At 41.2% G+C, this 24,033-nt stretch overlaps 1 protein-coding gene across 1 annotated transcript in view; it reads left to right on the plus strand.

Annotated features, from left to right (window-relative positions):
• The window catches only part of LOC139302948 (corticotropin-releasing factor receptor 1-like), a 42,254-nt gene extending 18,698 nt beyond the window's left edge, over nt 1–23,556 (plus strand). Inside the window, exons 5-14 of the mRNA XM_070926609.1 lie at nt 2,872–2,957; nt 7,952–8,058; nt 11,370–11,490; nt 12,489–12,642; nt 14,442–14,502; nt 15,740–15,812; nt 19,175–19,260; nt 19,405–19,540; nt 19,817–19,858; nt 23,216–23,556. Of these exons, the coding sequence (XP_070782710.1) occupies nt 2,872–2,957; nt 7,952–8,058; nt 11,370–11,490; nt 12,489–12,642; nt 14,442–14,502; nt 15,740–15,812; nt 19,175–19,260; nt 19,405–19,540; nt 19,817–19,858; nt 23,216–23,356 (1,007 nt within the window). The 3' untranslated portion in view covers nt 23,357–23,556. The remainder of the gene's footprint in view (nt 1–2,871; nt 2,958–7,951; nt 8,059–11,369; nt 11,491–12,488; nt 12,643–14,441; nt 14,503–15,739; nt 15,813–19,174; nt 19,261–19,404; nt 19,541–19,816; nt 19,859–23,215) is intronic.
• Nucleotides 23,557–24,033: the final 477 nt, after the last annotated feature.

The following is a 24,033-nucleotide window of genomic DNA, read 5'->3' on the forward strand; positions in this document are numbered from 1 at the left end:
ATAGACAAAATACTGATAGTGAGCTGCCGTCTATGGACTCAGATGGAAACATGTTTTCTTAAAACTCCAAACAATTTAACAAAACTATGAATTCTTTGTCCGTCCATTACAGAACTTTGTAACTTTTGACTTTGACATAATTCTCCACAGACTGATTTTAAAGCTCTCTAGGAGGTTGCGTTGGGGGTTTTGGGAATATCACAAGCTAGGTAATCTTGATTGGGGATGACAGTCCCCTTACACTGTCAACATGCTATTTTTACCCAGCTCATTGCACATGATTGCCCTCAGGCAACCTCATCCCATTTCATCTCTGAGCCTCCCCAAAACTTCTCATTATTAAATCTTTTATTTAGGATTATCAGCCGTCATCTCAGGACATGTTCCCACTGACGGAGTTACGTCTGATACTTGAAGAACAGACTAAAAATGTCGTTATGGCGTTAATTCAAACCAGAACATTTCTAAATGGACTGATTAATGTCATGATTAGTGTCTGATTGTCATTTGATGCAACATTAATATATCTCATGAATAGTGTATATAAAGTGTAGCTTCAGTCGACACCAAATCTTCATGCTATATTGTTTTGTTTTATTGGAGTAAATCCATGACATTTGCTTTTTATGTTCTTTTATCCATTATAAGTTGTTTATGTAATTATTTACAGAGGAACTTAATTTCAATTAACACTTGCTAACATCAACATGCTAACATGCTCACAATTACAATGCTAGCATGTTGACGTTTAGCAGGTAAAATGTTTGTGATGTTCAGCATCGTAGTTTAGAAAGTTAGCATGCTAACATTTGCCAATTAGCACTGAACAGAAAGTACAGCGGAGGTCATACATTTAAGTGTTGGACAAAATGACGTTTTGACGGGATTATAGCTCAACATAACATCAGAAGATCACCAAAGTTATTACAATTCATCCTCTGGACACCATGAATGTCCATGTGTTGTTTTGTTTTTAGCATGAACGGGTCTGTATGTACGTCAACTCGCTGTCTGTCTGCTGTTTGGTGCTGGGCAGGTGGACTACAGCGAGTTTTTAGAGCTTTTTAGCTGGGAACAGACTAAAATTGTGCTGATGAGAGCGACAGGGAACCAAAACGGTAAAGTTTCAGACCAGAAAAACTAAAACAATGAGCTGAAAGACGATACTGCGGCGTCGGGTGATGATTCTCACTGTGAGCGACTCCTTTCACATTGTTATTATAGAAACAATGATTTTAACCTGATGTTTGTCAAACACATTTAGATTTAATAATCATTACTGTAAGTCAATTTACAACAACCTTCCATGCTTTCCTCCATTCCTAATCCCGCCTCTGATTGTTCGGTTGTTTTTCCAACTCTGACGTTAATGAGCGCTGAAAAAGACGAGAGACGTGGGCAACAATTCAGAGGCGTGGAACTTCAGTGTAGACAGTGTTGATGTTTGCCAGATGTTTGACTCTCCTGGGAGCAAAGTGCAAACCGTCTCCTAAAATAGACGCAAACAAGCTCTCCATCTTCTTGACGTGTGTGATTCATTATTTAAAAACAGCGAGAACCAGCGCAGCTTTAAGCGTGCCAGCGACGGCTCAGCAAACTTCTGAAAACGGGTCGACTGTCACTGGAAAAGCTGTGTAACGACCCGAGACAACCCGCCCGGAGACCGGGGTCAGACCTGTCCATATAACTCAGTGAAAATGTTTTGGTACGGGACGAGCGATTACCTGGCTGACACATTCGTACGTGCTCTCAATGCTGATCGTCAAAATCTTCCTCCAGCGACAGAAAACCTGACCTGCAGATGAAATAACCCTCCAGACCTGTTGTGACTGTCGTATGTTGCATTAGCTCTGGTGCCTGCCACATAATCACTTCAACCTGGCAACATTATCATACGGCAGACACCAGAACTAACTGAATTTCATCCGTGCTCGTCATTAAATTAACTGAACCTCAAGCTTTAGTCTTGAACGTTTCGTTCACAGGCTGTAAGACCCAGCAGCCTCACCTGTGGCCCCGCGGACGGCTGCAAAAGATATCTGACATCTCTGCTTTCAACTTTAAATTGCCTCATTTGCAGTATTTCAACTCCAGTGTCAAATTTGACGATTTCATTTCCTTCATCTTAAGAAATAATAAATGTGAAATGACAAATGTGAAATTTGTTGCAGATTATGTCATATCTGTCCTTTGAATACGGCAAGAAATGTGTGCAATGATACGGCGAGCGCGCATGGAGAAATATAATTTTACTCATCATTTGTCAGAGCCTTCATGCCGACCCCCTGCTATTTGGGTTGCATTATCCAGCGATGTGCAGAAATGATGTTTTTTAAAATAGAAAATAAACACCCTTACACTGGTTCACTCTGACTCGGCTCCAGTCTGAGTCTGTCTTTTGATTTGAAGGAGGAGATAGAGAATCAAATGGTGAAAAATATGCCTTTTAATTGTGTCACAGCTTGCAGTAAAATAGTCATTAGTCTGTGACCTGCCCCCCTTTCCCGACATCTCCTGTGAACTGCTCGACGCGAGGAGAAGGTGGGGCGACGGATCTTGAGAGAAATGTTGGAAAACGATGGTCTAGATGTAAAAAACATGAGAACAATGCTTATGCAGAGGGGTGGTAGACTGTCCTGACAGCAAACGTGTGAAAAATCACAGCTTGTAAGACTACCTCTAATGATATCTCTCCCTATTAGCCTCAAAAGCAGAAAAGGTCACAGTGCCACTATGAATCGAGCAGGAGTTCACATCATTTCCAGGAATACAAAGCCAAAAAAAAAAAAAAGACTAAAATCCTTTAAAAATGAAAAATCAGACCTTTTACTAACAGCCTTCTGTTCCTGTCTTGTCTTGCTCTCTGTGCAGATAACGTTTATAGGAAATGTCTTGCAAATGGGACGTGGGCGCTGAAGGGGAACTACTCCATGTGTAAGGCCATACTTCACGAGGAGGTAAGACATCAGCGCGTGGCTGCTCGTGTGCATGTGTCCCGATTAACAAGGCTTTTCACGAAGGCCCTCAAAGCGTGAAACATACGTTAATCAAAAGCAAACAACAAAGGCAAGGTTAGCAGCGGAAGATGAGTGCAGCGGCTTAACTCCAGGCTTATATATAGTGATGGACTCGGGGTTCGGTTGCTCGGAGCCTGCAGCCTTAGAGGGACACCACAGTAAAACACTAAAGATACTGTGAATGTACTATGAAATCCCGGGAGCATCACCTGAAGGAATCTGTGTCAGACGCACAATGAATGTTTTCCCTGCACTGCACTGCAGCTCTCATGTCATCTTGCCCAAAGTTGTGGGGGCTTGGCTGGTTTTTATATGTAGGTGGGAGCCTGAAATCTGCAAATCAAACCTGCAGCTATTTCTCTTTATAACGCACAGAAAGTGTTTCATTTTTTAAATTCCTCAAAAGAAACCACAACAGTGATTTTTTTTTCATAGCAGCATTGTCCTCCAGCGATGTGAACAAGTCGCGAGATCAGGGAAGAAAACACAGTCAACCGGCTTTGGTTGAAAGCAACAGCATGCTGCCGTTATGGTCCTGCTGTGCTCCAGATTTTTATCCATTCACATGTTGCTGGGTTTTTTTTTTTCCATGCACGCTCTTAGCCTCCACCTGGATGGTGTATTGTGATGTGCAGATGTGATGGTGATGAGCGCTTATTTTAATTAGGACTGAACAGAGGACAAAGCATTCAGACAGAACACGCTGACCTAAATCGGGCTGCAGACATTTGAAGTATTGTATGTGAAATGTAAAATTACATGATGGGAATATGTTACACAGTGTGATTGTGTGGCTTGGCCTGACCATCTGCTGACACTGAATATTGAATAGTTGAGTTTCCACAAATATTGTAACCCGGTTCTGGTCCAGTGAGCTGTCTGTATCCTGGTCCCACATTTAAAGGATGATTATTGCCCCAAATCCCATGAAAAGATAACACAACGTGTTAGTCCATCTCTCAGTACTGTCTCGTTTCTCAAACAGGAGGAAATAGCGCATTTGTTGGGGACTATTTTCAGCTACGGATTAATACACATTTGGCGCTCTCATTAGCCACCGAACCACAGAAAATCAGACTGATATTGTGTTCGTGTCATGTTAGTGTTTGTTTGTTTGTTTACGTCACGTATCTGTCTTGCTGAGGTCATTTTCAGTCGACACAGATGTTAGGAGCATTTAACTGTTTCACAACAATCGAAGAAAGCAGGCAGATTCTAAGAAACCGCTTCTTAAAGCTTGTTTGCTTTCCTGTCGAGAGTTAGATGAGCGGGTCGATCCCTCTCTCGTGACTCACTCAGGAACCATTCAAGTAAACAAGTGATTTGTTAAAGATAACTCAACATAAGCAAACTGTGGCGTGAAGTCAGCAGCCAGCGGTGAGGTGTGAATGAAACTGTAAGCGCTAACTATCTGTAACATGAACAAAGGATAAACCAGATCCACATCCCAACCAAACAAAACCAAGCTGGGTGCCTGAAAGGGAGAGAGAGGGGGGGCCATCTTGGAACCACCCGGCTTATATATGCCCTCAGCGGATGAGGAAGAACCCGAAAGAGGGAAGCAGAGGCAGCCAGAATAGTCTGTTGTAGTATGGTATGGAGCTGCAGCCAGGAGGCGATTAGCGTAGCTTAGCTTAAAGATGGGAAGCAGGGGGAAACAGCTAGCTTGGCATTAGTGACACCTCTGTCTCGTTTGTTTAAGTTTAAGTACAGTAATGTAAAAGCTGTCTCCCCCTGCTTCCAGTGTTTATGCTCGGCTGAGCTAATTGACGCACAGACATGTGAGTGGTATCGACATCGAAATAGGCATTTTTCACCCTAAATGTTGAGCATATAACAAAAAAACCTCAATAGCAGCGTCAACCTCATCCCCTGGCTGCAGGCGAACAGGATGTGTCTCATTGATGTGTTCTTAATAATTTCATAGTGTTATCAGGCTTTGAATACACAGACAGGACTTGTTAGAGTCTGATTTGTTAACAGTAATTAAAATGTGAAATAAACTGGTGAAGGCGTGTTGATCTGTCAATTAGGTCACCAGATGCAGCAGTTTGTCCGTTGTGGATTTGTGAGCATGATCGAACAGCGTTGTGGATTAAGACCCTTCATTTAGTGTTTTCTTTTCTCGGAGACTCTGAGAGCCTGATGTCCGATCGATCCCTGCAGAAGATGGATATAGTGTCTGACCTTTTGAATTTTTTTTTAAACAAATCACCAGGTAGCAGCGTGATTGACATCAGGCAAAAAAGGAAGTGGAGCCGAAGTAGCTTCTCTGTAAAGTTCAGCCTGTATTGAACCGGATATTCAGTGGTCCCACTGGGAAGAGAAACTGTGTGGATCAAAGGCTTATTGGAAAGTTTGTTTGAGGAAAAAAAAAATCCTCTTTTCCTTTCGGGACTCGCTTGAGGTTATTTTCTCAAACATATGATAAGAGTCTTTGTTGTTTCTTATAGAAGGAGAGTGAGTCAGACTCGGGTTTGACTCTCGTGGCCCACACATTTTGAGAGACCTGCGGCTAGTGGTGGGTGGGTCGTCCACCCCCTCCTCTCAGGCTCAACGCAGAGCTCTGCTATCCATTTTAAAACCTCCCGTTTGCTTGATTTATGTCCTGATGTGTCAGCCCGTCCTGCACAAGTCGGTCTATTAAAGCACTGATTCACACTTCTTCTTCTCGTCTGTATTACTGCACACATGCTCATGTAGATTGAGAAAGAAATAATTCAACGTGTAATCACTCGTCATGGGAATCGTTCCTCCTGTCAGACCCCCCTTGAAATGATCCCTTTATAGCGTCACTGCGCTGGAAAAGATGGGGGAAAAAATCTACAGTCCATGTTTGGTGAAAAAATGCTTTTTACTGCAGCAGAGGGACGAGTCCTGGTCGCTGCATTAAGGTTTTTATGCTGGGACAAAACACCAGCAATACACACATGAGACTCCCAGGACGAAAACACCCACGTGGTTTCTCCAAATCAGACTGCTGAAGCCTCATGAACTTCATGATGTACAGAACGTCTTGACAAAATGTGGACTGAGAATAGAACATTTAGCCAGACAGCAAAACAAACACGACAAACAGTATACTACATCAGAAGCTGCAAACAGTTTCATCGCTGGCGTTCACAGTTAGACAGGACTCCTGTACGGTGGCCCTGAGAGCTCAACGCTCAACAAGAAAACACATGTATATTCAAAATATACAATATTCAAAACAGCAGCAAATGAAGAAAACATGTTCATCAATTTACCAACACAATGCTGCAAATAGAGAAAACACAACCAAATACAGAAACGCTGCAGGTCACACAGAACTCAGCGGGAATGAAAGACAGAAATAAATGAATTTTGTACCTTTTTTATCAGTAAATATCTAAAATAATGTCTGAATCACACAATCAGATTGTTTAAAGGGGACGGGAAACATGGACGGATAATCGAATTCATTAACTTCATGAGCCAGGAGCCATGGCAACAGATGTCGGAAACTTTTCCATCGGTTGTGTTTTCTCACTTTGCAGCGTTTAAAATAAAGATACTGCCCAGTTCTGTCAAACTGGTAAACACATTTTAGATATGCAGTCCGGTGGAAAGCAGCCAGAAACAGGTGTATGAACTAAAGACAAAAGTGTTTTTACCTTTTCTAAATGAAAAGGTAAAAAAGGTAAATGGCTCCCCAAATCTCTCTTTAAGAACTGTGTTTTTTGGTTTGACTTAATGTGTAAATGCACAATTAGAGATAATGATGCACGAGCAGTCCCTTTGTTTCTATCAGAGAGGTGTTTTTGTGGTGGGAGGGGCTTCAAGAAGCTGTTTTACTCTCAGGAAATATTTGAAGCATGCAAACCTCTTTAGAGTCCCACTACGAAGGGACTCTTTATGACTCTTTATAGTTCATACGACATGTGAGTATTAAAATATGCTCGAAAAACTCCAAGAAAGAGTTGGAGTCGCTGACATCAAGATCAGATCAGAATCAGAAATACTTTATTGATCCCCGGGGGGGAAATTTTACAGTGCTGCCCACCACAGAAAGAGTTAAAGATTTGCGCTGCTGCACCAAAATAAAGTGAATGGGGAAGGATGACGTGTTTCATGGCGGGTGGGGCAGGGATTAAACATGCCCACGTTTAATCTTGGCGTAGACACCAGTAGGTTACATAAATCCACTTACAGCACAGATTACTGTTGGTAGTGTGGGGAAAATCCGATCACAATGGATATCTGAGACACAGACAGTGGTCTTAGGCAGCAATTCAGAGGAAGACGTGTCTATGTTCAGTGTAAAACCTCCAGCTCCCGCCGTCGTACCACAAGTGGATACTGTATTTGTGAGCGTGTGCACGCTCACGAGCCTCCCAGTATTCATGTGTCAGAACCAGGGGTGGGACCAGAGGGGTGGCCAGGGGGTGCACAGGTAGTTGACTTATTAGTATCATGGATGGATTACTGAAGAGGCCTACCGCCCCTCCCCAGACCAGAACCAAAACGACCACAAAGAGACGCAAAACGACCACAAAGAGACACAAGAAGAAACAACCCACCGTCTCGTTCGGTCTGGGGGTCTTGCTCCTCTGTAGGAGGGTTGGGGGCCCATCATCTTATAATTTGTCCCTGGCTGTTGTTTATTTGGAGTCACAAATATCTATTTTGTTTTTGTTGTTTTTATAAAACAATTTATTTGGCATTATTTTAATACACTGAATGAACAGTGTAACTATTAATAGTGTACAGTTTGTTATTGCTTCTTTAAAACTGTGCCAAGCCGGCTTTGTAAATCCACCCGTGCTCGAAAGCACAGCAGGAGGAGGAAAAATAAAAAATAGACAAAGGAGGATTTTCAGTCTTTTAAGTCTCTTTTCTTATTCTCAGAATATTGTTTCTGTAAATCAGAAGTATCCAGAAGAACTCATCCTGTGTTTCTTTCCTTCCTGCAGAAAAAGGGCAAGATGCACTACCAAATAGCTGTGATCATAAACTTCCTGGGTCACTGCATCTCTATGGTGGCTCTGCTCGTAGCCTTCTTCCTCTTCTTGTGTTTAAGGTAAGTGTTGGTCCGCCGATAATCCTAAAGACATCATCGATGTGACAGGAACGTCAGTATTCTCAAGATCCCTCGTTCAAAGCGCCTCTCGTTCTTATACAAAAACCGTTTGGTCATGGGATGAAACCTCGCCTATCTCAATCCCGCAGATGTAAAGGGGTTTAGACGCCCGCAAAATCTAGGGCACATTTTCCCACAAATGGGAATAATATACCCATCTGAGGAAGCGGCAAAAACCAAAACAAAGTCTTGCGGAGGCCTGCTGGGAGGACCGGCGGAGGTGGAATGGGTTTCTCTGACAAACCGAAGTAAACCGAGAGAGAAAGGTCTTAGCACCCTCAACCGCCGGGCTGTTATCGATCCCCCGAGACCCCCCCGGGGAGTGAGAAAAGCGCGAAAGGGCACTGAGAGACATAATAAATGGAAGTTTTACAGGACAGCGTTTATGCACAACCTGTGTTTGTGGCCACAGGACAGAGAGGGAAGGGAAGGAGCTAAAAATGGCATTAGGTTAGTTTGGCATTTATTACTCACCTTGCTCACTTTTTAATGAGATTGAACCGTTTAAGGGAAGGTTGCCGCTGCCAGCGTGATGAAGAGAGAGGTTGACACTCCTGTTCAGTGTTGTGGAGCAGGAAGGAGAACGAGAGGTTAAGGATCTCAGCAGAGAGAAGAAAGGTTCATCCTAAAAACACTGAAATAGCTTCTGTAATGTGACACATTTCAGAGTAAAAGCACCGTAAGTTCTAATCTCAAGGTTTTCTTTTAATGATATCCTCGACATAGAAACACCGGACTCTCCTGGATAATTCAGCAATATTGTAGGTTTATGTTGCGGCCATTTAGGTTTAAATATTTTGACTTTAATTCTGAGCAATCCTGTGTTTTCTGTCAGTTTTTCCAAATGGATTTATATGGAAATTAACCTCAAGCACACACACCTTCTAACTAACCGTGGGATAATCAATAGAGGTATTCAGCTGAGAGTACTTGACCATCAGTGACCAGTCGCCCCGAAAGCTTAGCTGTGAAGAAGTGTTCATGATTCAAGGTGGCTGCTGAGCTGTTATTATAAACCTCATGAACGCTGATTATATGCAGACTGTAACGATCAAAACAATTCGAAATGATTCGTCATTGAAACCTCCAGCTTCATTTTGCTCCTCGTGTTTTTCGTCCACACTTTTAATCAAAGAACCAGATATTCTCCAACACAGCTGCTCATCATTTGCACTGATGATTCAACCAGAAGAGCTGAAGTGAAGCGCTCCAGCTGTCAGTCACCGAACACTTCATATGCATGAAAATAAAGGGGACTTTTCCTTTTACTTTACTTTTTACCCTGGAAGCTTGAAATAACTCCTGCGACTCCAGATGCAGAATAACTTTGAGAGGAACAAAAGCGGCCATGTTTTAGGGAGCAAGAGGGCAACCACAGCAATTATCTAGCTGTAGACAAATGTTCACCTTCACCCACACGTCCCTCAGATCAGGAAGAGGAGGACATTAATAAATTAGCCTGCAGGCCGTCCTCTCTGGGAAATGTAAACAAGGTTTTTGCCAACGGATATGCAAACACACACCTCTGAGCCATGATGTCGCTGCAGTAGCTAACGAAGACAGCTTCATAAGATGGCCGCTCAAAATATCAAAATACTAGAAAACACACAATAACAGTATTATTATACAGTGATATGATGCAATGTGAATTAGAATAGTGTGAGGTATGTTACTGCCAGTATTACTTGAGTATTTCCATTTTACACTTCTGTACACTTCCACTACAATTCAGAGGCACACACTTATTTGACAGATGTAGTTACTGTGCAGATTTAAATGAATAATACAAAATATAACTAATAAGTTACGATGTATTATTACAGGTTAAGCTACACAGCAGTATATATAACATGAAAGCATCAATAATTAGAATCCAGTAATATATTAAACATTATTCTGAAATGGCCATCCTACATAATGAGTAATAATGAGTATTTCACAGCCTCCGCGCTGTTATTGGCTGGCGGTTACACACCCCCCCCCCCTGCCCACTGGTTGACGCCCAGAAACGTCCTGAACACGGCAACACGCTTCTAGTGGGTCATAAATGAAGATTGAGTGGGATTATTGTTATACATTGTTTGTTTTATAGGAAAAAACTACACATTCTGCCTAAAAAATGTATTTCACAACAAAGCGTTGTCTGCAGGAGCGTTCGGCTCTCCTCTTAATTAATACACATCCGGCCGTGATGGCCCCCACCGGCAGGATGTCCAGGAGAAGAGAGGTCACACAGCGTAATGAATACGAGTGTTTGCTGTGCTGCCGGCTCTGCAGCCTTGTGATGCTAACGGCAGCTCCAGTAACAGTGTGACACAGTGGGGGGAAATTAGCTGCTTGTTTGTGGGACAACACACTTTATAAACCATAACTTTATATGTTTTTTATACCCTTAAGGCTGCTTTTCTTTCCCCCCTCACTTCTGTGTATTATAATTATTCAAAACTATTCTTTTATTGCAGCATTTCAGTGCAGCTGTTATTGTGTTAATGAGGCTGTTATTTTCTTTAACAGCTCCACGGTTAATTAAAATGTTAAAAGCCGCTATAATACGAAGTCACTGGAAAAATCTTGCTCATGCGCGTCTGCTCAGTCAGCACAAAGCCAGCGCAAGTGACACCTATTAAGAATTGATGCATGCTAAAAAATAAATCATGTCATTCATGGCTGGCAGAGGGGGAAGCGGCCTTTGCTGGCTGATAATGCCGTCAGCTGGTGACAACAAACGAGGCTGTCACTACAGTGACCGAGCTTGGTTTGTTCTGTCCGTTCAGTTGTGTGCTTCTATTTTCGACCGCTCGCTCTGAGGCACTCAGGCAGATTTTTAATTGTATCCTAAGGTCGATTTATTTACAGCATTAAAAAAAACCCATCAGACTTTCAGGACGTGACACAAACAAGAGTGTAAACAGTGGGAAAGAAATGTTACTTCATATTATATTAGGGGTGAGAGCCACTGGGGAATGATGGGAAATGTTTCTTTGAGGCTACATCTCTTCATTATTCATATTCTTCATCATCTTCATTTTCTGTTTTTACTTTAAGGAGTTCTTAGTTTAATGTCTTTGTTTAAAAGAGATGCTTAATTCAGATATTTCCCACCAGTTTGGTCACATGTTTGCTTTTACATTATATATATATCTTTTTTTTCACCTTTCGTCTTTCTTCTCGGTGTGAAATCATATTATGTTCCGGGACACTGCAGGGGGAAATATTGACAAAGGGTACATTCTCCTCTGTTCGTCTCACAGGAGCATCCGCTGCCTGAGAAACATCATCCACTGGAACCTCATCACCGCCTTCATCCTGAGGAACGCCACCTGGTTCATCGTCCAGTTGACGATGAGTCCCGAGGTGCACGAAAGCAACGTGGTACGAATCACTTTATCTGTTGATCTCTGACGTTCGCGACAAGAAGCAAACTGTTGTTTTAAGTTAAATGATGAGTCTCTTCTATATCTTTCTTTCTGTCAAAGACCAAAACCAACAACATACACTGTAGTTTATTTTGACTCAGTCCCACATACACCGTCCTCACTAGAGCACCAAATGTGGATTAATCCGCCACTGAAAATAGTCCCCAACAAATGCACTATTTCCTCCTGTTTGAGTAACGTTCGATAATAACTAGAGTGACCAGCTGTTTTAGGAAATTGTTAAACCTCTTTTAGAAATGAAACTGTATATTTGTGAGACGTTCTTTAAGACGGACTTACACGTCGCTGGGGATTTGAGATGATCAGCCTGATCCTTTAAATAGCTTATGACGTGTAAATGTACCCCTGTGTTTGTGAATGAAATGAAATAAATCATGAATCAACTGTCTTTCCACAAAATTAATACGAATTCTTGTTGTTGGCAGTGAAGCGGCTTATTTAAACTAGTTCATCTCTGTTAAAGAGTTTGCAAAATTCTTCCTTGTTGGCGTTTCCAAGGACGTTCCAGCTGCTGCATCCATGAGCTGCAGATAATAGGTGTCAAATGAAAGTAAAAAAAAGTTGTTGTGTCGCCAGGAGCATCCAGAACAGTTTGAATACTTCTTGTCATAGATTCTCCAAGTGTGTTAACTCTATTTGAGGGATGAGCAGCGTCTCACATGTCGCTCCAAAATCTCCCTTAGATGTTCAGTTGGGTCGAGATCTGGTGACTCTGAAGGCCACAACATTTGGTTCATCATGTTTATGCTCATCAAACCATTCGTATGTATGTTGCTGGGAGATTAAACTTGTATAACACAATTAGCAAACATGGAAGTCATGAAAAAGTCTCAGCAGCCAACCCCTTCAACTTAAATGCTTTAAATAATGTTTGGCAGTAAGATGAAATATGGTGTTTTTGAGAAACAGTGAAATGTTTAATTGATTTTGTAGGTTTGGTGCCGTCTCGTCACCGCCTCCTTCAACTATTTCCACTCCACCAACTTCTTTTGGATGTTTGGGGAGGGCTGCTACCTCCACACCGCCATCGTCCTCACCTACTCCACCGACAAGCTGCGCAAGTGGATGTTCATCTGCATCGGCTGGTGTACGTACACGCACTGCTTCTCTTTGGACAACCAAAACAATTCATGTTACAGCTGCATGAAAACCTTAAAGAAGCAGTGAGACATATTTGTTGTCTTGCTGAGAGTTGAATGAGAAGATTGACACCACTCTCATGTTTGTGCGTCAAGTGTGCTAGAGCCAGGAAGTTAGCTTAGCTTAGCATATGGACTGGAAGCATGGGGAAAAGAGCTAGTCTTGCTCTCTCCAGTTAAGTTCAAAGAATACAGCTACCAGCACTTTGTGTCATGTTCGTTTACAAACAGAAAGTTAAAAGGGACAAAATGTGGTTTAATGGGGAGTTAGGCTAGCTGTTTCCCTCTGTTTCCAGTCTTTATGCTAAGCTAAGCTAATCACCTTCAGGCTCCAGCTCAGTATTTAGTGTAGAGCTATGAGAGTAGCATGCATTTTCTCAGTGTATTTCCGAAAATGTTGAACTATTCATCTAATATTTCCAGTTGGTTTTGGTCTTAACTTGATTTAAATTTGACAAAAAAAATAAACTGATGGTCTGATACAAATGTAGTTAACAGTTGATGAGAATATGGCTACCACTCTCATGTCTGTGAGTATGAAGCTAGAGCCAGGAGGTTGTTAGCTTAGCTTAGCATAAAGAATGGTGGCAGGAGAAGACAGCTGCAAACACCTCTAAAGCTCAATAATTAACATTTAGTATATTGTTTGCTTAATCTGTACGCAAACAGAAATCTAAAAGGGAAATGTGCCAGGCTAGCTGTTTCCCCCTGCTACCAGTCTTTATGCTAAGCTAAGCTAAACTAATCACCCTCTTAGCTGAATACTTGGCGCATGGACTTTTTTTCATTAAACTCTCAGCAAGAAAGATTATATTTCCCCAAACTATTTGTTGAACTCCAGTCAGTTTGGGTACATTTCATCTCAACAGAACAAACTGAAGGTCAGAAACATATTTATGCAACAATGGGAACAGTTTGACTTGATGGAGATACCAGGATTTCGTGTGGCAGCTGGGAAATGTATTGGTGTGGAGTTCCCTAACACCCCGTTTCACACTGTCAAACTAAACTATGTGCTGCTGAGATTAGGTGTATTGTGCCAGCTGGATTACATTTCCCCCCAGGGCAGCGTGAAGCCTCCGTGTGAAGAGGAGATGGCAGCACATTTCAGAGCAGCTGTGAAAAAATAAATAAGATCAAATTTTTTTTGCTTCGCTTAGCTTTAAGTCAGCCTTCAAGAGCAGAGATATTATTAAGGCAGCGCTGTATGGACAAGAGATGAGAACAACAAGACAAATTACATTTTTCGAGTAATCCGGGGCCTTGAGATTAGATTTTCCTGTGATTTAACGTTACATTGATGACAGCGTCTTGTTAATGAGGTGGAAAGTTTCCCGAGACGTGTATATGTACGTGTGACGCGGCAGCTGGCAGGGTCGTCATGGTGCTGTTAGTGTCATTTAGATGTAAGTGACGGCTGTTTGTCTGCTCCGCTATACTCCGATAAGTCTTTAAATCAGAAGATCACTCTGCATTATCATCAACCAGAGTCCGGCTTCTCATTCATTCACAAAGACATATTCAGAGGGTGACGTGTCTTGGCTTGATGTGAGGATCACAGCACAGGAGCAACAATTGTTTTTGACAGAGCTTGGCAGGCGCTGGTGCTGCACTGAAAGAAAAAAAGAAGAAGAAGACATGGATTTCATACTGCAGCCTGAATCCCCCGAGAGATATTTTGTGATCTGAATAGCAGAGAGAGATAAAAGAAGAATGTGTCACTTTGTCTTTTCCTTTTGCCTCACAGGTATACCATTCCCTATAATTGTAGCATGGGCTATTGGGAAGCTGTACTACGACAATGAGAAGTAAGCACTTTGTTGTGACTCTTGATGTAAAATTCTTCTTAGACGTTTCTTTTTTTTCTTTGCCCGGTAATAAAAGGACACGGGCAAAGTCAAACTGCATTGCATTAAGGAGATGAATGTCTATTAATAACCTGCTGTAATCACATTTGCATTGAACAATATTCTTAATTACACATTAGCCCTGCGACCATTTCCACTTTGATTGGAAGTGCTTAGTGCTTGATTGATACGAGCGGTTAGGGGTTTGCACCTATTAGATAGGTGAAAATGGATTCGGCGTTTTAAACATGTCTCAGCTTTGTCAAGTCAGTTTAGTCTGTTATGTAACATGAGGCTGGTGATATTGTTTTTCTTTTTTTAGCATTATTAAAGGACAAGGATGGCAGTATTTTATATTTTTATTGTCAACAAATCACAAAAAAACAACAATTAATTGATCTTCCACTTGAAACAGTCCCCCCCCCAAAAAATGCACAACTTCCTCCTGTTTGAGTAACGTTTGTTACAGTGAACACCTGTTTTGGGAAATTATTGAGCCTTTTAAAGATATGAAGCTATATATTTGCGACCAGTGTTTTGTTTTTTACAGATTTACATGTTCAGTAGGAACAGAAGGGGCTTGAGGCTGAGAGACACAGACGGGACGGAGACGTCAGAAAGTGTTGGGAGATGGCTTTTGGTCTTTTCGTGGAATTTGTTGACAATATGAAAAAAGCAGCACCAGCCTCATCCTCCTGTTTACTTCCAAGTGAATAAATCAACCAGCGCAATAAGATATTTCAACAAGTATTATCTAAAGTAAATGTTTTACTTTTTCCTGTTTTCCGGTGCAGTGACTTGGCTGCTTCTTCTTGTTTCAAGATAGCGAAGCTAATTTCCAAAAGATTGTTTGACACTTTCAGATGTTTTCATTTGTTTAAAGAAAACAAGGTTCTCAGGACTCAATTATATACGGAGACAACTTGATAACACATATAAAACATTTGTACAGTGTGCTATTTAAAAAGGTTGAAATGCAACTTGGAACAAATTTCTCACTTGTGACCGAAATTATCCCAAATGCTCTGTAATTTATATTTTGGGTAAATTACTGGCATGTATTTAAACGCCTGAGCACGAATTAGGAAATGAATTCCAACACATAGTGAACTCGGAGGGGAATTCTTAATGAAGGACGATGAGTGACAACATAAATACATCTGCCTGTTTGAACTGATTGCTTCTGTTGACGTTTCAGGTGCTGGTTTGGGAAGCGAGCTGGCGTGTACACAGACTACATCTACCAAGGTCCCATGATTCTTGTGTTAGTGGTAAGAGTCCTCTTCGTGTTGTCCTTCAGTAGCAGCATTCAGCCCACAATCTGTTTTACGTAACTTGCTGTTACAATTAGTCTTCATTATGTCTTTAAAATGGCTGGCAGGCGAGAAGTTGGAAACCGCAACACATTCTTCATGTTAGCAATGATAAATGTGAAGTTCCAACGCTTTCCCCAGCGAGTATAAGTTTTAAATCTCTTCAACTTGGCAGAGTTGCAAGAAATATGGGAATCATTTTGGACTTTTTGCTGAAAAACAAGAATGAAGTCCAAGGATATGTTCAGTCTTGTTTGTACCTATTAGGAATTATCTGTAACACTGGGTCCTTTCCATTCCCTCAGGGGACGTTTTGCACGCTTTTATTTAACTAGTGCAGTGCTGATTGCCCACAGACTTTGTCACCATGTAACTTCTCTGGTCTCTGGTTGGACAGCGAGCTGTACCCAGCATGCCATTCGGCGGTGTAACAGTTAATAGGGGTCCCCTCTAATTACACTACACAGTCTGTACTTATGGCAGTAGTAACGCACAACTAATAAATATGTCCCGTACACTCGACACTGCACTTCTTTGGACTCTCAGCAAAACGCCCGCCAAGTGTGGAGTCAATCGGACGAACGGTTGTCAAGATAAGGACAGACAGACAGACAGACCATAGACTGTATAAAAGAGCCTCGAGTTTGGCATTTTGGCCGTCGCCATCTTGGTTTTTTAGAACCAGAAGTGACCATATTTGGACGACAGGGTGGAGCTGCTAACAAAGGTCACAGAGGTAGCGACTTGTCAATCACAAGGTAGCCCCGCCCTAAAGCATACCCTGCTTTATCGTCTATTTTACTCTAAATAGGACCATGATTTACCAAATGAACATCATGCTGTATTGAAGAAGACCTGAAACTAGAGACTGAGACCATAAACTCATTAGGAAAATGTTTACTGAGGTCACAAATCAAGTGAGAAGTAGAATCATTTTCTCATAGACTTCTATTTTGTAACCAGTGGAGTCGCCCCCTAGTGGCCATTAGAAAGAATGCAGGTTTAAGGCGCTTCAGCATTGGCTTCACTTTTCAGACCCGAAGGTTGGTGCTTGAGACAGACAGACAGACAGACAGACAGTCAGACAGACAGAGACTTATTTCAGGTGTTGATTATTATGAATCTGTGTGTTGTCACTTCAACCTTTAACATCTCTCATCTGCATCCAGCTCCACATTCAGCAGCTCAGCTTTAAATTACAGCGAAGAGAAAAGATAATATCTATCCATCTTAAACTGGACATCAGCCGCCTGCCAGGCCTCTCCTTCGGCATTCAGAACATAGCGGTGTTATTGTGACTCCTGCTCACCCTGCTGACAGCCTGTGTGATGCTGGACACTCAGCCCTTCGGCAGGGCTCATGTGAATGATCCTGCAGAATTTGCAGATTGGCTGGGGACTCAGCCCGGCTCCTTGTACAAGCTTTAGTCATCTCTCGTCTGGGCTACAGTAACTCCCTCCTGGCTGGGCTTCCAAAATACTGTCCTCAGTCTTTATCCACACGCATGCCCTCACACACGCCTCGCTGTGGCGATTTGGCCATTTTTCTCCTCAGTTTGGACTTTTTTCTCCTTGCTGGGTCTCCAGTGGTGTCGTGACCTTCCCATCCTTGTTAGAAACAGCACGTTCCCTTATCTTCTCTTTTTATGGTTGAAAAAGTCATCTGTCCAAGAGGCAATTTATGTTTCTGTCTCAGCTGCCTCCCTCTGTCCTAAAGCACACATCTGCCTCCTTCAATTTCTCTCTTCTTCTTTTTAACAAAAAATTATCCAGCCTTGCCTTCGATAGCAAGTTCTCTCAGGCCTTTATCTCGTTGCTTAGCACTTGATCCTGCAGGATCATCGTCAGGTCACCAGAATATTTGTGGTATCTCCCGTCTGGGTGCTGTGGTTGTGAACTCTCCGAGCCTCACCATTGGTGGCTTTTAATGCCAGCAATAAAGTGATGTACTGCTATAACGAATAAATACAGGATGTTATTAAAAAATTATTAACTAAGCACTAATGCATGGGTTTAGTGGGGACCAGTATAATGGACGGTTCTTGAAAGATTGCCATGCATCTGTTCAGGCCAAGGTCAGGTCAACCGGCCGTGGAAAGTATTCCTAAGGCTATTTTTGCTCCCATGTTTCATCATTCACACCTATTGCGTGAGCTATTGATTTTGTCTTTCTTCACATTGTGGGAAAATAACCTCAACGAGCACTTCAGATAATCAAGAAACAGTTTTTATGGATACGGCTGGCATTATTTGATATTTTTCTTATTGTCAACAAATCCCCAAATATGACAAAAACCAACAATGAATTGATCCTATTAAACATGTATTATCTGTATAGCCAAAGGCTGATCTGTAGCTTAATCCTTTGTGGTCCACACAAGGAGTCAAAATGTGCTGCCATAAACAGTGGTGGAATTAATAATCCTTTACTTGTAAGTAAAAGTAGTAATACCACCATGTAAAAATACTCCATTACAAGTTTATCATTTAAAATTATACTTAACAATAAACAATTCTGGTTAAAAAAAAAAGCATAACAAAGCAGAAGTGTTGTATGTACATACTTAAAGTATCAAACATAAATGTACTCGTTATGCACAATGCTTGTTTCTTGGACGGGACCAGTAACTTCCTGGAGTCTCCACTGGTTGCCTGGCAACTGGTCCTGGCCCAGAAATATTTCAGCACATAATAAAACTACAAATTGACTTTTTTTCAACACTTTGGTTTTTGTAGAGATTCAACAAAAAAAGATGTGACTGGTGAGGTTTTAAGGTGTTGGAAGTCAGATTTTGTTACCTTTGGAAAGAGCTAGGCTAACCCTTTCCCCCCCTGTTTCCAGTCTTTGTGCTAAGCTAAGTTAGCCAGCTGCTGACGGTTTACTTTTACTGTACAGATAAAAGAGTGATATAAGTCTTCTCATCAGCTCTCAGAGTAAGACTGTTTCCCAGTATGTTTTCCTTTAAACTGTGCTTCTAGCGTTATCACTGCTACTAAGCTAACATTAGCTGCCTTTTCTCTTTGGCTAGCTAGAGCCGACAGATGTCTTTTAGCAACATAAAAAACAGTCATTTTACTGATTATCAGCAAGTTGCTTTATTTCTAAATACTGACAGTGTCCGGAGTTTCCAAAGTGTCCAGTATGTACTTGGACCCTGGGAACTACAATAACAAGCATACAGCATATATGCTAACAGTGCGTTTTTGTGATTTGTTGAATCTGTGTCTCCTGAACAGATAACAGCCTTTTTGTCTGACATTAATAGACACTAACCTGCCTTCATAAAGAGTCTCACATTGCTGTTTTTCATTTTCCAACAGATCAATTTCATTTTCCTCTTCAACATCGTGAGAATCCTGATGACCAAACTGCGAGCCTCTACCACGTCAGAGACGATCCAGTACAGGTAAATTTAATGTAACCTGTAACACAAAGTTTCAGATACTCCTGCATGTACACACCTTAAATAATTCATGTTTTATACTTGATCGGTGGAGTGTAGTTCTCGTAGACAATACTCTTTCTGTCACGTTTGTCTCCTCGTCTGCAGGAAAGCTGTGAAGGCTACACTGGTACTTCTTCCTCTCCTGGGAATCACATATATGTTGTTCTTTGTCAATCCGGGGGAAGATGAGATCTCTCAGATCGTCTTCATATACTTCAACTCATTTTTGGAATCCTTTCAGGTACGATTTCGCACACAAACAGTGAGGGTTTGAACATCCTAAAGGCTTTTAGAAATGCAATGTCATTTTGTGTGGGTGCATGTTTTTTTATGTAAAGACAGTAATTGTAATGAGTGGACAGCAGCATTACTGTGTTCCTCTCCGGAGATGATTGAATGAATGTAACGTGTGTGATAAGCTGCTGTGTATGCGATTAAAACAGGATCAGGGCGTTGATGTTTTCCTCCTTTTTGATGATGTTTTGTTCCTCTTTATCTCCCTCCTCCTCTCACACAGGGCTTCTTTGTGTCAGTATTTTACTGCTTCTTAAACAGTGAGGTAAGCAGATTCACATCCTCTTATTGATCTAACATTTTATGTTACCCCTGCTTCAGACAATTATTTACAATACTTCCCTCTTCTGGCGCTTCCACTCTCCCTTTTGGTGGCTGTTGCTGTGTGTTATTGCAGGGAATTGAGTGATAAAGCTTGCAGCACTTATATTTAGGGCACAATTAAGACTTGTCATGTACCGACATAAGTGACATCACTTTCTACGCTTCATGACAATGTCAGTCCTAATTTGGTTCCATGGAGAAATCAGGGGTGAAACCCTCTCAAAATAGCACAGAAATATTAATATGCATGCCTGCAGAAATGCTACTTAATGTTTAATGTGGGATGTTCTTATTATTAATATTAGTAGTGGTAGTATTTGTATTATTTGTGCTTTGCATACACATTGACATACATATACATGATGCACACATTAACATTCAATAAAAAATGTATGTTGTGTTGCTCCTTTCCTGCACACATTAGGCACCGTGACAACCAAACTTACATCATGTATCATCATCTTCCTTCTTCCTTCATCCAAAACCCATAATCCTCCCCTCCTCCCTCATCCTCCTCGTCTATCCATCCCCCTCTTTTCACATTCTGTCCAGATGTTTCCTGGCAGCTAACAAGCACACTGACGCAAACACCTATTTCATAGTTTAGTTTTTAACACTATACAAACAGCACAAAACCGATAACAGAAGTGAAACAGATGTTCCAGAAGAGGTCACCGAGATTTAGGGTTGGATCTCCTCCTTAAATCAAGACAAACTAATGAAGAGTCTGCAGCCATGCTAGCAGCTTTGTGGCGCTGTACTTAGTGCTTTGAGCTAAATGCTAATGCCAGCATGCTAACATGCTGATGTTAAGCAACTATAATGTTTGCCATGTCCACCATCTTAGTTTAGCATGTAACATATGCTAACTAACACGGAACACACAGTACAGCTGATGGGAATGTTAGTAGGTTAGCAGGTATTTGGTCATTAACCAAGTTGACATTTTGACCTGATGATGGCGTTAGATGAAAAGTTGAGGTAACCAAAGTCATTGGGATTCATTCTTGGGGAAATCATGAATGTCTTATCTAATAGTCGTTGAGATATTTTAGTCTGGACCAAAATGGCAGACCAACTGTCTGACCGCTAATGTGGCTAACATAAAAAACATGCAAATACAGTCAAATACAAACAACATAGTAAGTGTGTCAAACTCTTACCAGGATGTCCCGACAGTACTGACACCAGATCAGGTCTTAGTGGTTCACTAAGTAAATACTTCTCGAACATTTATTTTTTGTACAGTTACAGTTTTACTTTCCTTAGTGAGGGTGTGGTTTGATGAGATTTGATTGACAGTGCCGGCATCAGAAGCAAACAACCGATCGGGTGTCATCACATTGTAATTGATATATTGCTAAATTCTGATTGGCGCACAGAAACACGTGACCTTTTCCCAAATGAGCCCTGACAGAAAATCTCTCACATCAAAATAAAAAAAAGAAACAGTTTGAACTTCAGCAAAAAATGTCCACGTGTGACCTCATCAGTCAAAGCAGGAAGCTGATTGAGGAAATAGCTTTTTAGGGCCTTTAAAGGTTTCATCTCAGAAAGGACAGCCTGGTACTTAAGAGTGCAAATTAACTCCAAAGTTTCGATCAATACCCTTTTGGCTTTGACTACAACCTGTGAATTACTGCCTGAATAGACCCAAACGGTGCCACCTGAGACAGAAAGTAGGTATAAAGATAATTATGTTATCACTTGACCTTTTCATCGTGATAATGGGGATTATGTTAGATCTTTCATCAAGGTGGTTCATCAGCTGAATCATAATCCGATGTTTCAGTCAGCAGCTCCATCTAGCCACAGAGTCTTATCACAGAATAATCGTTACCGTACAAGTGATTCCTGGAGTAGCATGTGGATGTAATATTAGCTGACTGCTGCCCTTTGGTTACCGTCTCACACTGCGTTAGCCGGCTGGATGATGAATGAATATCTCATCTTGAACCGTGTTGTAGCTCCAACAAGGGGTTTAACCAGCATGTGTAGTTTACAGAGGATATTGATTTAGTGTTTAGTTACAGGCTGAGAGTAGCAGAAAAGCAGGGGGAAGAAATGAGACAGATGAACAAAGGATAGCTGGAGTCACATTTGAGGGAAAAGGAAAACATTTAGTGCTGAAACGTGTGTGTGGAGGATTAAATGATCTTCCTTTAGGCCAGAGGACACTGGCCAAACATAATGCTGGTTAGCACACTGATGAATTGAGCTGTAAAATACTGTAATGTGTTAAAATAAGGTTTTGGTATTTTATGTGGATCAGATTTTTTGTTTAAAAGCTCTGCCTTTGAAACTATATTGTGATTACCGGAGGCAAGGACGTACAGAATTGGGACACATGGGACGATTGATTTCAGAATGGGAGCGAGAGAGGAGGAATCCTTTTTAATCATCATTAAAGTGATTTATAGCATGTTGTTACATGGATCCTGTTAGCAAACTACATGGAATATATGAATTGGAGCTGTAAATTCAGTTTTACATAGCAGAGACGGGTTTATATGGAAGACGATTTCTGCCAGGAAACAAAACAAAGATGAATGAAAAGTTTGAGTTAAAGGAATGATGAAAATAAAAGTCCTCGTGGTAATTCAAATCATGAGATGGTTACAGCAAAATTATGAAATAAATCAAAATCTTTACTTTTCGGTAAGTCAAACGTTGACTTAATATCTCATAATTTTGATTCAATATCTAATACATTTGACTTATTTTGTTATAATTGTCGTAATTGTGACTTACTTACTAACTTTTAATTTTGACTTAATGTATCTTGTACTTTTTCTTAATAACATTTTGACTTATGTCACCATTTTAACTTAATACCTTAAGTTAATCTTAAATTAGCATAATACCTCTCAGAGTTTTGTTTTGTCACTCATAGCATTCTCTATTTTTTTATTTTCCTGGTAGAAATTGGCTTATAAAATGTAAAAGAAACTAAACCAAAGAACAATTTTATGCAGTCTAGTCTTTATATACTGTATATATGTGTGTAAAACATAGTTGATAGATAATAATCCATCAAACCATATTTACAAACACTGACTTTTACTGTTTAAAACACACTGAGCTGAGGCGCTTCTATTTGTTTAGTAGTACTTCTGTTTTTAAGTATTTCTATGTTGGCTTTCAGCGCCCATGAACATATTAAGATATGAACAATGTTATTTATTATCAACAGCAAAAAATAAAAAATAATAACTCAGTAAACAGATCCATCATGTCATTACCAAGTTAACACAGCGATCAATCAACTGACTGAGACTTCCTGGTTTGTTGTTGACAGGTGCGATCAGCTGTGAGGAAGCGGTTCCACCGTTGGCAGGAGCAGCACTCCATCCGAGCCAGGATGACCCAGGCTATGTCCATCCCCACCTCCCCTTCACGGGTCAGCTTTCACAGCATCAAGCAGTCCACGTCGCTATGAGAGAGGAGACCCGCTTTGTCCCGGATACGGGCTTTGGGAGAAACCCCCAGCTGTCGTTGTCATCATTTTCTGCCACATCACTGGAGTACACTAAAACATTGTCTGATCTGGGGCCGAGCTGGAGAGCAAGAGAGAGACCGCATCAGTCTCCTAACCCTCAGGAGGGACATTATACAGACTTTCAGGAGAAAATGGATGGGGACGGGGATAAAGGACACTGCAGACTTTATAAAATGAGAGGTTAGTGGATCAAAAGATGCACGTGACCAAGCTGAGTTTGGATCTGTGTGACTTTGGGAATCTGAGTGTGAATGTACATCTTTAAAGTTTACCTGTCAGAGGTTCTCTGTTGTATTCCTGCTTGCACACTTTCTTTCTTTTGTTTTTTTGCTATCTTGCATCAGTGAGAACTTGGAGCTCATGCCGCTGGACTGCACTGAACTGGATTCCATCCAAGCGCACACTGGACTCAAATGCTACGGGGGGGGTTATGTTGTTTTGAGTTTTTTTATTTTGCTGTCACAAACAATTGTCTTGGTCATAGTGTGTTTGTTAATTTTGTGTTGTGCTATCTTCCTCTGTTCTCAGTCAGCTTGGTGCGGTCGTGCTACTTTCATCAACTTTCCAGGAAGTTAAACACATTCCATATTTTCTACCTGAGGAGTTTTGTTCCAAAA

Source organism: Enoplosus armatus, chromosome 20 (genome assembly GCF_043641665.1).
Source record: "Enoplosus armatus isolate fEnoArm2 chromosome 20, fEnoArm2.hap1, whole genome shotgun sequence".
NCBI lineage: Eukaryota > Metazoa > Chordata > Actinopteri > Centrarchiformes > Enoplosidae > Enoplosus > Enoplosus armatus.